We start from the raw sequence: 14692 nt of genomic DNA, 5'->3' as shown, positions 1-14692 counted from the left end.
CATAAGAAGTTAAACTGACATGGAAAATGGAAAGCTGAAAGTTAAGACACATCTGGAGACTATTAGACCAAACTTAAGCCCAGTGGGAGGCAGAAAGCAGAATAGCAGCAATGCTAACAAAGAGGAGATGTAGAGAGAGTGAGACATAAGTCTGCACAGCGTGAAGTTCTTGCAAAATTGTGATTTAGAGTCGGATTGTGGAAGGATCACCAAGCCATGAATGCACAGCCTGTCTGTGCACAGAATACTCCATCCTGACCACATCACCAATGTAAGGAGGAAAGGCAGAGAGGAATGGAAAAGGAGCCAAAAGCTGATTATGACACCATGACACTGATTTATACACAAAATGCATACGCTGCTTCACAATAGCAAAAGCCACAGATAAGCTGACACATGAACTGCTACACTTTCTATACTAGAAATGTGAAATTATGAAGGCAAGAAAAGCACCACAAGGAAAGAAAAGTCTAGGAAGCCAAGTGTCTCAGGAGATTCCTTTGTCTGGAAGCCAAATTTCTTGGAAGGTTTAGAAGAAAGACTTGTAGGGAAAACAATCAGATGCTGTGAAGGGAAGTGGCTGGATAACAGCACTGCCAGGAAAGGACAGAACTCCAGATCATTTCTCAAGGTGCTGCCATTAAATTGGACAGAACTCCAGATCATTTCTCAAGGTGCTGCCATAAGTTGGAGTGTGCTCATGGCTACTCACCAGTGAAAGCACTACGGCAGATGCACCTGTAGTCGTTTGTCAGCTGGACACAGTCCAGGCTCCCTCGAGGGTTGCAGGGGTTGGAGAGGCACTCGTTGATGTCACCCTCACAGCGCTCTCCTGCAAAGCCCTGGGGGCAGAGGCAGCTGTAGCCCCCAATCTGGTCAATGCACTGCCCTCCGTTGAAGCAGCGGGGATCTCCAGAGTCAGAGATGCAGTCATCCACATTCTCCTCACAGAGGTGCCCTGCCAACACAGAGAGAGTGAGAAATTCAGCATGCAGCACTGTGGCTGCATCTCCTGTGATGTCTTAATCACATTCTGTACTGCAATAATATCTAACTCTGAAATTTATATATTAGCAAGTTCTCCTCCCAGGTCAGTCACACAAAACAATCCTTTTCCAGCCCCAGAACCAAGGACACTGCTGCAGCTTCAGCCCCAAAAAGGGCAAACAGCAGAATTGAGGAGAGAATCTGGGAGGATGGGACTGCAGAACCTGGAGCTGGAATTGGACAATATGGAAATGGATCAAAACTTATAAAAGCATGAAAACTCGTGACTTGGGGTGATCTTGGGTGGAGCCACAGCTGGGCTCTTGCACTGCCCAAGGTGAATCCTTTGAAGGGCTTTTAATAAATCCCTGATTTATTCCTTTAACTCTGTCCAGCCTCTGTTCTAGTAGCCTCTCCAGGCATTTCCTACACTGCTCATCAAGTTTTAAGGCTGTGTCACACACAGTCCCTCAACTAAGCAGGTAAAAATCCCATCTTAATACACTCCCCACCCTCTGCACACAGCCTGCTCCAGAGCAGCCTTAGGGTACATGTGTTTTACATCCAGGCTGCCCTCAGTGCTGGGCCATCCTGGTATTTGGCAGCTTTCATACTTGACTTAATTTCAGGGCATAATTAAAAACACAAAAGCAAACCAATCCCAAAAAAGATGCACTTGGTTTAGCCCTGAGACCAAGCAGAGCCCTGTGCTGTCCTTGAAAGGCCACGAGCTGCCACCAGGCTACCCTGGGACTGGGCAAAGAGCATTTGTAGCAACAGCATTAAAACAAGCAACAGCAAGCCAACAGAAAAAGCAGCTGGGATTAAACATTGATTCCTCCAGTCTGGATTCTGGGGACCTATAGCAAACCCCCAACAGCAGCCAGGGAGGGAATTTCTTCTCCTCCCTGCAGGATTTCCATTCCAAGGACAAGGTCTGGTGCTGGCTCTGCTTTCACTGCACAAGGGGACAGAGAAGGGAAGTTTACTGCTGTTGTTCCAACCAGAGCAAGTAAAATCCTTCACCTACATATGCAGGATGCTTATACTGGCATCAGTAAAATACTAATTACAGACTGGGCCAGGGACAAAAGCTAAGTTTTACTATCCTAAACAATTGTATCAAGTCACCTCCAATTCCTTTCATTAAAAAACAAAACAAAACAAAAAAAAAACTTGTCACATCCAAAAAAGTAATTAATCTCAACAAAGGAAGACTGAAGGATTAAAAGTAGTACACACAGAAACTCCCAAAGGATGGTGGGGGATTTAGTGGAATACAGAAATTCTGGCAATGCAGATACTGGTATATAAATACACTCTTGGGTGTAGAGACCTAAAAAGCAGCTTTGTTTCTGCTTTTGTGGATTAAGTGGAATACAGAAATTCTGGCAATGCAGATACTGGACACTCTTGAGTGTAGAGACCTAAAAATCAGGTTTGTTTTTGCTTTTGTTTTATTGCAATTTTTTTTGCCCTTTTTTTTAAATTGAAGAATAATGAGAAGAGCAATACATGAAGAATTGGTAGTGCAATGATGTACAATTAAGTAAACACTTATCCAGAGTGGGGAGATGTGCTGAGAGCCACACTAAGGTGAATGAACTCATGATATGCATGGGCAGAAGGCAAATGTATTATTTTATAACTGTACTAAAATTTACTTTATGAACCAAAAATTTAGTTCTGACATCTGAAGATTTCACCTACATTGAGATGACACACTTCAGAAAGAAAAAATTCAGAGCAATGTAAATTTTTTAAGTGACTTGAGAAATAAGATTAAAAAAGAACATGAAGTGAGAAAGCCTTTACTGATAGGCTAAAACGTTACATTCTGGATATTTTCAAAGGTAGAAGGCAGGTTTATAGGTCAGATATAAAAGGGAAGGGTAGGTTTCAAGAAACTTGACAATAAAGAGGCAGTGGAATAATGCTTACTAAAAACTACTGATATAAACTCAGGACTACATTTTTTTTTTTCTCCCTAAGGAGCTTTTAATAAAAGAGCTCAAATGTGCTGAAATAGTTTAAGGTAGCCTAGAGTCACTCAACTTCTTTTGTGGAAAAAACTCCAGGACAGAGGACAATGAAGGGCAAAAATTTAGGCAAGTAAAGGACATTGGGAGTTAGACAAGAACTAAGAAAATTTCCTATTTATTTCACAGCAGCTTAACAAAAAAGAAACCTTGGATTTACTGTATCAAAACAGATAGGTTTGGGAGAGACCTTAACAGCAATCTCATGCATCCACATTGCCAAAGAGGGATCACACATTCCCAAGGGACACTGCCACGACCTATTCCTTTAAAAGAGCAAAAATTAAAAGGGAGGAAAAAAACCCCAGCATTTATTTTTAAAGAGAAAATATGTATCTCAAGGGACTCAGTGTGCTTTGGGAACATTCCTCAGAGAACATAATGCATTCCCTTTAAACTGTGCCTCGTGAAACCAGCAGCCAGGGAGGAAAATTCCCTCTATTAACATTGATTTAATTGCTGAGCTTCCTACCCCGAGTTCCTGGTGGGCAGGAGCACTTGAAGCTGTTGACGAGGTCGATGCAGGTCCCTCCGTTCTGGCAGGGCTGGAACTGGCACTCATTCACTTCATATTCACAGTTCACACCCTGGTACCCAGCCACACACTGCCAGCAGAGAAATAAGTGTGAGTATTCTCTCAACAGACATCTCAGAAAGGCTTGTTGGAACCCAGGAGCCTGGGATTTCTGTGCTGTCAGGCACTGACCCCCTGGAAAACACTGCTTTTAACCTGAAGCCTTGGAGAAGGATTCCAAATTTGAGTGATGGAGTTAAGTCACAGGTGTGTAGTTGAATAGAGGTGTGGGAAGGTGAAGGGTTTGGAATTTTGGGTTTTTAGAATATAGTAATAGGTATGGGACAAGATGGAGGTTGTTGGGTGTTGCCCCTTGTTCCTTCTTCATGATTTCAGGTAGCAATTTTTAGTTGGATAATTTGTGCTGCACTGCAGGTCACAAGAGTTTAGTTATTAAGTCAAAAGTATAAATAATATAGGTGTTAGCTCTCTATTGGACTGTTTAGCTTTAAAAGACCTTGAAACTAGCTAAATTCACCTCCATTTTGCTCACTTTTAGCTGGTAGCTAGAAGTGTTACAGAACTTTCTGTACTTTAAATAAAATTTAATAAAAAAACCAAGCCCAAATGAGAAATTCATCTCCTTCGTGTTTTTAAACCTGACTCTGAGTGAAGGCAGAATAAAATAAAAACAAGCCACTAATTCAGTGGTACAACTAACCCATTACAAGGCTAACACAGACTGATGGGGCAGGTTAGGACTGCCTTTGCATTTGAACAAGGGATTCCAAGGGCTGCACAGCCAGCAGCTTGAGCACTCAACTTGACCATGTGACACATAACAGGGCACTGCAAAACTGAATTTGAGTGATTTGATTGCTGCAAAACACAGCAGATCAAATCCTGATCCCTCTAGCACTGGAACTGGCTTAGTAGTTTTGGCTTAAGGTTTACATAAAACTCATGCTTTCCCTCTGGGCATGGGCTTCCAAGGAGTTCTACCATTCTGAAAAGCTTAGGGAGGTTGATATATAATAATCTCATGGGTTACACTGTTCTCTTCATCAGCATTAGGAAACAAAGCTTTTCCCAGCCTGAGAGGCAAGGGATATTTTGCCCATACAACAGAGAAATAAAATATTCCTTTAATGCATTTTACAAATATTTTAATATAAACTACACCTCAGGCAAAAAGCCTTTCCAGAAAAGAACCCCTTCTCCAATGACACAAAGAAGCTCATCAACCACAGCTCCTTCCAATCATACCTCTTAACTCAGCCTTAAAAACCTCTCAGGAGTGCTGTTTGTGCTACAGCCAAATTAAAAATTCCTTCCAGGTGCAGACTGCTTTTATCCCCTATTTGAAGGTACTCTGCCACTTGAATGTGTTTCTGATTTCTTCTGATTCTTTGTATCTCTGTGCCCTAAGTATATATTCCAAAGTATTCTATTTATCCCTCTGTATCACTGTGCCCTAAGTATTTATCCAAAGTATTCTATTTAACCCTTTGTATAATTTTGCTCTAAACATTTACCTCTAAGTATTCTGTTTATCCCTTTGTATCATTGTGCCTTAAGTATTTATCCCCAAGTATTCTATTTATCCCATTGTATCACTGTGCCCTAAGTATTTATCCCAAAGTATTCTATTTATCCCTTATTATCACTGTGCTCCAAGTATTCCCTTTATCCCTCTGTGTCTCTGTGCCCAAAGCATGCTATTTAACCCTTTGCATCCCTGCATTTCTCCCAGTTCCCAGTGAATCCCAGGGTTACCTCGCACTGGTATCCGCCCAGGTGATCCCGGCAGGTGGCTCCGTTCTGGCAGGGGCTGGAGTCACACTCATCCAGCTGCACCTCACAGTAGCTGCCTGTGTAACCCACCTGGCACTGGCAGTGGTGGGTGTTGCCCACGTTGAGGCAGTGACCAGAGTGCTGGCACAGCTGGTCCACGGGGACTCCTGAAACCAGAGTTAAATCAAGTGAGCAAACACGGAAAATGCTCTCCCTGACAGTGCTGCTGGCTCAGACAGGAATGGATATGGGTAGGCCCAACAAACTGAAAAGTTGCAGCTTTAAAATTGAAGAGTTACCCCTTAAATTACAGTGGATCAGAACCAAAAGTGGGTTACAAATGAAGTCACTGCTCTGCCTTCTTTGGATCAATGCATTTGACACTGGCATGATGTATGGCTGCTGTATTACTTTAGCACTGGCTGGTGAATCTGAAGAACTGTTGCTGCTCTACAGAGGTTCAATGTCTGTACCTAGAATGTCCCCAAAAAGTATGGGAGCTTGACACCTTTCTACTTTGATACTGAATCTGCTTGTCTGGATTTTCTGGACAAAACTGGCATGACCATCTACCTGGGTTATAGGCTATGTTGCCAGACAAAATTCACTTAAAAACCAAATCTTTTACATAGATATCATCTGAAGTAGCAAATTACTACTTTCAGGGGTCATGGTATAACCTACAAGGCTAAATAGTGCACTTAATAATCAGCATTCTCTGCAAAAATACTTATTATTGAGTTCTAATAAGCCTTTCTTATATAAGGACAACATGTCTTAAACTTGGAGTTTAGCCTCCCTGGGGTTTAGCATGGGAAGAGCTGATGCATTTTCCAAAAAGGTAGCCCATGTAAAACAGTACTACTGAAACTCTGAGACCTCAAAAAGTATTTAATTCTTCCTTTCTGATGTTTTTTGCGATGGAGAGAATCAAGACTCGACTCCCAAACACACAGAGTATTTTTAGTTGAGAAGTGACCGTCACCAAGCACCTGGAGGCAAAGCTCTGTGGGATGTGCACAGGGGGAAGGAGATGCCTGGGGAGATGCTTTCAGCCAAAGCACAGAGGATGCTGCTTTACCTCTCTGTGAAGCTGCCACTTGACAGGAGACGTTGGGCACGTCGCAGTAGGCGCCGGTCCAGTTGGGTGGGCACACACAGCGAGTCTGGGCCAGAGTCTGGACACAGGTGCCTCTGTTCTTACAGGGAGACTTGCTGCACAGATCCACCAGTGACTGCAGAGGGGAAAAAAGCCCACAGGAAATATGGCAAATGCAGGAGAAACAGCAGTCAGAGGACAAGGTCAAGGTGTGAAGGAAGGGAGCTCTGCAATCCTGGCTCCCCATGGCACTGGAAGAAGCAGGACAGACTTGCCAAGCCTAAGGCAGATACTTTACTGACAGCCTCATAAGCCTAGGAAGGTGCAAATGTGCACAGGAATAAACCCCAGATGGCAGTATTATTCCAAAATTCTCACACCTCACCATGAAGGTGGATCTTTGGCTGGCTTAGTTGGACAAAATCAGGTTTTATTTCAGACTAGCTTTCTACCTCCATGTTAGCAGGAGGCTTCCAGCTATTCTCCCTAACTCTCCCCATCTTCATTGCTTTTTAAGGATAATACAAAATGTGTTCCACATCTTGATCCATACTTTTTCTTTCTGTCATTAGCTCACTATCCCTGCTTTTGGCCCCATTTGCTGCAGTAGGGTGTCTCTGACTTTTTGTGCCTTCCAAGATTCAACTGAAACCCCAAAATAGTTTTACAAACTAAGACAGGCTGAAGCATATTGCTTTTCTTGATTTCTCATATAAAAACAACGAGCCTAAAACTCAGTAAATCATCATATGAAAGCAAAGACCCAAGATAACTGTCTGATGTAATATAAACCAGCCACTAATCATAACTTCCTTTTTAAGCAATTCATTTTCAAATTAATACAGCTATTTGACTGATGTCAAGCTGACTTGAGGAAGGGTGAAGCTTTTAAAGTGAGTAGCACTGAATTTTGGCTGTAAAATGCAATTTCAATTGCAGAAAGTTCTGCTTTTCAGATGCAAACTGTTTCCTCACAAAGATTATAGTAAAAAAAAAAAAAAAAATCTGTGCTTTCACAAGCAACCAAAAGGAAACTTGGAATTAAGTTTTATCACATGTAGTTGAGCGTGAAGAAAAAAAAACCACCGAGCCTCTTGCTTCTGCATTTGTAATGAGTAGCTGACTGTTTTACATGCAAATTCTAAAACTTATGAATCATTGTCTGATTTTGTGCTGCTTATTTAGCTTTGCTAATTAGGTTAAGCCAGTTTACCACTAAGACAAGAACTACAGTGTAGCTGTAATCTATAAATCTCCCCAGTACAGCTTTGAGCAGTACTTTTAAATTTAGAAAGTTCTGGTTCCCTGTATAAAATGGGTAATACATTACAATCAGGCTTCTCTGAACATAAAGCAGACTTTTCTGAGAATCCACAGCATTTAATCTGGGGAAAGGAACATTAATCCTTTTCTCCACTAAAAACAAAGCAAACATAACAGAAGAGGAACTACTGAACTTCACAGTGCTTCACGATCACTCTCAATGCTAATTCTCCCAATGAGGTTTAAGTGGTGTGCCCAGAATGCATAATTAGGGTAGCAGAGGGGGTGCTTTTTTTCTATCACTTCATTACTTTGCATTCACTTCCTCCATTAGCAATACCTAGAAGCAGACCTGACAATTTAATGTCTAGCAACATACTTCTGAAAAAGCACCTCCCCCACTGCCACGAAAATGATTCTTTCCAACACTTGCTGCTTTACAAAGACAAGCTGGTACAAAAGAGCTGCAAAATTCTTACAAAATTGTAGTGTTTTCCAGTAATTTAAGAAATTCACCTTTTTTTTTTAATGGCAGCACTCAAGACTGCTGGTGAAGGAAGCCAATAGGGAGTTTACCATTCCAAAAGCAGAAATAGTCTTAAATAATTTTTTCTGTTTTGATAAGAACAAAATCAAAAGAAAGAACTCTGATTTGAAAAACATCATCCTGTTTCCACTGTGCCAGTCCAAGTTAGAGTTTTTAATAGGCACTAGTCAGTCATTTACAGTATACAGGGTTTGCAGCTCCTGTGGAAAACTCTAAACTGCCTGAACTTCAGCATGCAAGAAAAGCTAGAGATTTTTATTGAGGTTGTGAATAGGGCAAGCACGTCATTTACTGCCTCAAAAAATTTTCTGGCTTCTCATGAAAAAAAAAACAAAATTACAATCAACCCTGATTAAAACTTACCTCCCTGTAAAAAACGAACCAGTTAAATCTAAATCCTGCTAATCAAACTGATATTCTGCTTTTTATTTGCTGGTTTGTTTGCTTGTTTTTAAATACAGGACTGTCTTCATTCAGGACAATTTTATGCTTTGAATGAAATGCAACCATTTTCCAGAGTAACAGCTGGTTTTCATTTAAGAAAACTAATCTAGAAAGTTCCAGTGACACCTGTTCTCACAATCAACCACTTTTCTCCTCCTTGCAAATAGACAGAGGATGGAACTAAATGATCTTTAATGTCTACTCCAGCCATTCCATGATTTCCAGTTTTGAACAGGGGCACCCAAAGGGCCAACCACCCCTTAGCAGGACTGAAGGAATAAGAGCTCAGCCACTTGTTGGTAACTCCTAAAGTGCCTCTAATCCAGTTATTTCCCCTAAAAGTTGCTGCAGGTCTTGCCAGGTGTTAACTTTAGTCTGAAGCTGTATGTTTTGAGGCCTGATTGATTGTTCTGTTACTCTCCACCCTAAGTACTTCCATGGTGAGATTTCTTGTATTTTTGAAGTGGAAATTTCAAGTCCTGCATCTTGGACTGCTGTGACAACACTGACCCTCCCACTTCCTTCTGAGTTGATGCTGCAATAAGTAAATCATGTAAAATCATTGCCTGTGGATGCTTCTGTTGAGCTGGAGACTTGGCCCCTCTCACCTCTCCCAGTCCCCCTTGCAGCTGGACAGCTCAAACAAGGATGCACCACCCACCTTGCAGTTCTTGCCAGTGTAGCCCAAGGGACAGATGCACCTGTATGTGCCCAGGCTGTCCACACAGGTGCCCCTGTTGAGGCAGGGGTTGGAGGCACACTCATTGATCTCTGTCAGGCAGTAGGTTCCTGTAAACCCCAGAGGGCACTGGCAGGTGAAAGAATTGATTCCATCCACACAGGTGCCACCATTGAAACAGGAGCTGCAAGAGAGGGGCAAGAAAGGTGAGCTGAGACAAAATGCAACTAGCTCACAGACAAAAGAGAACATAAGCATGACTGAAATAAGAGAGAAAAGCAGAAAACAGGATCTTTTGACTGCTAACTCCTGGCTGAAGAAGCATAAATCAGAAAACAGCAATCCTAAGGGATTCCAGCTCACCCTCCAGCTCACTTTCACCTCAGCAGACCAAGAAAGAAAGTAAAGCAGGGTTTTAATGAGTCATTAGTGCTGGATGTAACTTATTTAATGAAATCCTCCCAGCTTCAATGTGACCACAAGCAGTACCTCGTGTGGCTTGCTCAAACTGATCCATTTTATTACAAATTACAGCTGTATTACAAATTATGGGAAACAAAACAATTTGCCTTGTTAAAAAATCTTCAAAGGAGACAGGGGTATGGTTTCTCAAGGAAAAGGTTCATACAAAATGCAAAACAAGCATGTTCTTCACTGAAATTATGTGAAAGTATTGGTATTGCTAAATCCCTTCCTTCTCTTCTCATGAGAATCTTAAGTCCTGATTTGTAAAACTACTCATACATGCCCTGGCAGAATTCAGATCAAAAGGAATTATCCCCCTCCCCCCCAATCTTCTGATCATAAGGAATTCTGCCAGATTAGGTGTCCTAGGAAGAAGCGACTGGGAAAGTTTGGAGAACTGATGCCTCACACAAAAATTGACTCAATTTTCCTTGTAAAGGAACTGCTGCTCCTCTTGAGAATAACCCTAGATCAGACTTGAGATAATCAGTTTGGTAAAGTACACAAACCAAATTGGTGCCTGCTATTTGCTTTGTGCCCTGTCAAAGGGTATTTCCACAAGAGAAGCCACTGACTCACAGTGCAGGGAAGCAAGTTTGAAATACCAAAATTCTGACTGTGATTACAGTAGAGATGTCAACATTAACCTACTTATCAAACATTAAACTGCTTATCAGAGCAGCTCCTCTGTCTTGGGGGCTGAATTCTGTTTCAGAGGGAGAACAAGCTGCCTTTTAGCTGGCAAAGCAGGGAAGACAGAGGAACTGCCACTCAGCTGTTGTGTTTCACTGAAACCAGGTACCAAAAGAAGAGAGCACTCTCTCATAGGCAGCTTCTCACACAACACAAGGAAGAATCATTTGACCCAAATTCAAATTAGCCAACCACCACGGTGCTCTCAAGCACAGCTTGGTAATTTTGGTTGAGGTGTGACTGGTTTAGCTTGGCAGAGCCTTGAAAATTGCTACATCCTTAATTCATACCTGCAAGACTGGTTCCTGTCCTGACTGATAACAAAAACAAAAGCAGGATGAACCTCAAGGAAGGGCCAGGAGTTCTGTTAGAACACCCAGCATACTTCACTCGATTCAACAACTGCAGTGCAAATTAAACACACCCTCAGCAGTGACACAATCCTGCTCTTAAGAAAAAGATATTAAAATGCCTCCTCCTCAAATGCAATTTTACAAAAGGTAGGCAAGATCTTTCCTATTTGTGCAGAAAAGACTTAAGAAAACCAAGAGTTTTGCATTATTTGTCTCTGGTAACTAGACTAGAACAGACTACTTCTTAATTATTTTTTTAACCATGGCAAGTCTTAAATAAATTCTTAGAATTGTTTCCCATTTGAAAATCTGAAGTTACTTACATCAATCCTAACTAAGCTTAAAATAAATATGCAGGCAGATGATGGAATCACATGTTTAACTCTCAAAGAGCTCTTAAAACTACCACATGAACCATTTATATAAGGACCAGCTGTTGAGCATTTTAACTCAGTTCCACACCTCCCTCTTTAGAAGGACCTCAGGTTCTATCTCAACACTGCTAAACCACATCCAATCTGTGAGCACTAAACAATCTCTAATGATTAAATCTTTCCAGCACAGAATTTAGTGGATTTAGTGCTTCTCCTGGTTGCTTCTTTATATTGCTTGCTGTCAGCAACTCAGGACTAATTTATTTTTGTTGCCTTTCTAACACTTGGCCGTTGCTTCCACTTTTGCAGCTTTTGTATTTCTCAACAGAGTAACCATTCATAACCAATTATTCCCCCTCCCCTGTGTGATAATGGTCTTGGTAAAAATATGAATTATTTATATCTCAGTAAGCCTGCATCTCAAGCTGTTTCAAACTTTGGTAGACATTGTTAAAAATATCACATTTATCCTGTAATGGAACTGTTCAGAAGGAACTGAGGACCAGGCAACCATTTTCCCTTGCAAGAATCAACAAGAATCACAAGTATGTGATGGAATACCATTTTCTTTTAATTGTGCCAGTGTATTATTAAAAAAATGCCTAAAGTTTGGTGGATCAGGGTCTACAGAAGAACTGTTCAAAAAATTATAAACCTACAAGGCTTTACTCCATCTCATCTGTGGTGTTGCTTGTGCCAATCCTCCCTTTTGTTGATCTAAAATATATTTTAAAGAATGATGCACTCTCTCAACAATTGCTTGGCCTGTGGGAGTGTAAGGAATACCAAAAGTATGTCAAACACCCCCATCCATTAAAAAAAAAACAGTCAACCTTTTGGCTGTGTATGCAGGGCCATTATCTGTCTTTACCTCTTGAGGCACCCCTAATGAAGCAACAGCTTGCAAAAAACACTGACACACGTGATTTGCTGTCTCCCCTGGATATAAGGAGGCACAGACTGCACCTGAAAAAGTGTCCATTGACACATGGATGGTTCTAAATTTCTAGGGGAAGAGGACTGCCCTGGTGAAAAGCTGCTTCTGGGCAGGAGCAGGCAGAGCTGCCTCACCTGTCGGTGCACTCGTCGATGTTGATCTCGCAGTTGGTTCCCTCGAAGCCTGGAGGGCACTTGCAGGTGTAGCTGTTGACAAAGTGGGTGCAGGTCCCCCCATTCCTGCAAGGCTCACTCAGACACTCGTTGGTGTCTGTCTGACATTTGTCTCCATGAAAGCCAGGCAGGCAGATGCATGAGAAGGAGTTGATCCCATCCACGCACGAGGCTCCGTTCTGGCAGGGGTCTAGGACAGAAGCATCACAGTCAGTGTTAAAAAGGGTGATGGAGAAGGGCCAGGCCTAGAGCAGCTGTTTCTATGGAAAAAAAAAAAGGTGTCACACAGCCCAGAGTGTGACAGAGTACTGACAAGTTTTTCTGAGCCACTTTGTGGAACAGGTAACTGCAAAACATTATTGATAATGAATTCACAAGAAGGTGTGGATTAAGGCCAACCTTCAGAGCCTAAAGGTTTTTCTGCTGGAATCTGTTCAACCAAAACTCAAAGCCTCTTGGTTTATTGTTCAACTAAAACTCAAAGCCCCTTGGTTTATTGTTCAACCAAAACCCAAAGCCTCTTGGTTTAAAATTCAAATGCTGCTTTTGTGACAGATGCCTATTGGTGCAATAAAAACAGAGCAGCAACTGTTTCTTCCTTACCAAGTTTTATTTGTCAGAGAACTCAGCACATTCTCTCTCTGCTTAACACAAGAGAGAACTTGTGTGCTTAATTTTCAGCATGAAAGCAGTGCAGTCAAATCCAATGTGTATGTGTACATTAGCACATATATGAGCACTTATGCATTACTGAGCACTTGACATTTTTCCCAGCACCACAGACTGACTGGGGAAAGGCTGGCAGAAAAGCTCACAAACTCACACAGCACTTTGGATTTTCCACAATCACTGAATTTCTTGATATTTTCTTTATCCCTGCCATGCTCTTGCTACTTGCACACCACTGTTTTTTGGTCTTAGCCACCTCCTACTACTGTATTTCTTCTGCTTCCACAAGTACCAATCTGTCTGAAACATTTCTGCCAGTTTCTGTTCAGTAATTTCTTCCTGCTTTTCTCCTTCTGGATTTAAGACCCACATTCCTGAAGCCAGATCCCTTTTCTACTCTGCATTCCACAGAGCAAAAGCCTAATATATGAAGGCAGAGAGGGAAACTGGGAGGGGGGAGGAAAAAAGGAGAAAGCAAAGGGGTTGATAAATAGGTCACTGAGCCTTTTTTTGGATTTAGGACTATCTTTAAGTACTACTAAAATATGCACTTGAAAATGCAAATAGACTCCACTAAAAATTTACATTTTATCATAAGTATCATAAGCTAATTCTGTTTACTGGGAAATGAAGAAAAGAAATGTGAAAGGTAATTAAAGCTCATTTACTGACTGAGAAATATGCTCACATGTTAAAAATTTGTACTATGAGACACACCTGCATCTATTTAAAGGTCATTTGACTACTGCAGAGAAAAGGCACATTCAAAGCAAGACCCCTAACAGCTATAAAATGTTGTGTCTGTGGCATTCAGCCATGTATGAGTGAGGCCAAAAGCTGTGCATTAATTCTCTGTGCCACACATTTACTGACAGAAGAAGGAGACTCGGGTATCAACTTTTCAATAAGTTCCTGTTGTTGGAGGGTTTGTTTGCTTCACAGATTAAAGACATTTGGCTCAAGGCATGGAAGGTTTTTGTTATGCTAAATGAAATCAGCTGTGGCAGCAATGTGAAATGCTTCTTCAGCCTCATGGGTGTGCTGCCTAAGACAACAACGGGGTGAATCTCACAGCCCTCAGAACACTTAGGAGGAGGGAGAGAGATGTCCCAGCTGTTGGAGAGTGAAAGATGAACACTTGGGGAAGGTTTTTATCCTCAGGCACCCACACAAAAACTAACAGGACAGGACTAAATTATTTTGTTGGCTTCAGTGAGCAAAGCTCTGGGTCGCTGCACTGTGACACTTTTTGTAGTGTACCTGTTTGCTCAGAAAGGAGGAGTCAAAAGCTCAGGCTGAGCCAGACACCTCAGAAGTTCTTGGAGCAGTGCTGCTTTGGGGGCTCCCACGGTAACTTTTGCTAATGGACTTGTTTGGATCCTTCTCAACAGCAGCCATTCATTTATATTTTTTTTCCAATGCAAAACACAATTTGCTAAGTTCACGCCTAAAGTCTTCAAAACTCCATTTTGGTTTTAAGCTGATAGTAAAAAATAGGGGATTGGGTTTTTGGTTTGTTGTTGTTGTTGTTGGTTTGGGGCTGTTTTTTTGAGTTTTTCTGTTTGTTTGGTTGGGTTTTGAGACCCAGCCAATCTAAGAATTACAGCATTGTGAACTCCTCCAAGGTTTGATAAAGCACTTTTCAAATAGTAACAGATGAAC

General features: G+C 41.6%; 1 protein-coding gene across 1 annotated transcript in view; it reads right to left on the bottom strand.

The window, feature by feature from the left end:
- Positions 1–14692, bottom strand: part of NOTCH2 (notch receptor 2) — a gene marked incomplete at its 5' end in the record, with an annotated part of 177680 nt that overhangs the window by 16464 nt on the left and 146524 nt on the right. The window contains 6 exons of the mRNA XM_079314138.1: positions 713–958; positions 3499–3631; positions 5317–5501; positions 6416–6569; positions 9349–9550; positions 12323–12551. Coding sequence (XP_079170264.1) covers positions 713–958; positions 3499–3631; positions 5317–5501; positions 6416–6569; positions 9349–9550; positions 12323–12551 — 1149 coding nt within the window. The remainder of the gene's footprint in view (positions 1–712; positions 959–3498; positions 3632–5316; positions 5502–6415; positions 6570–9348; positions 9551–12322; positions 12552–14692) is intronic.

The sequence above is a fragment of the Erithacus rubecula genome (assembly GCF_903797595.1).
Source record: "Erithacus rubecula genome assembly, chromosome: 10".
Taxonomy (NCBI): Eukaryota; Metazoa; Chordata; class Aves; order Passeriformes; family Muscicapidae; genus Erithacus; species Erithacus rubecula.
Note: the sequence above shows the minus strand (reverse complement) of the source record. Positions and strands in the feature narration are given on the sequence as shown.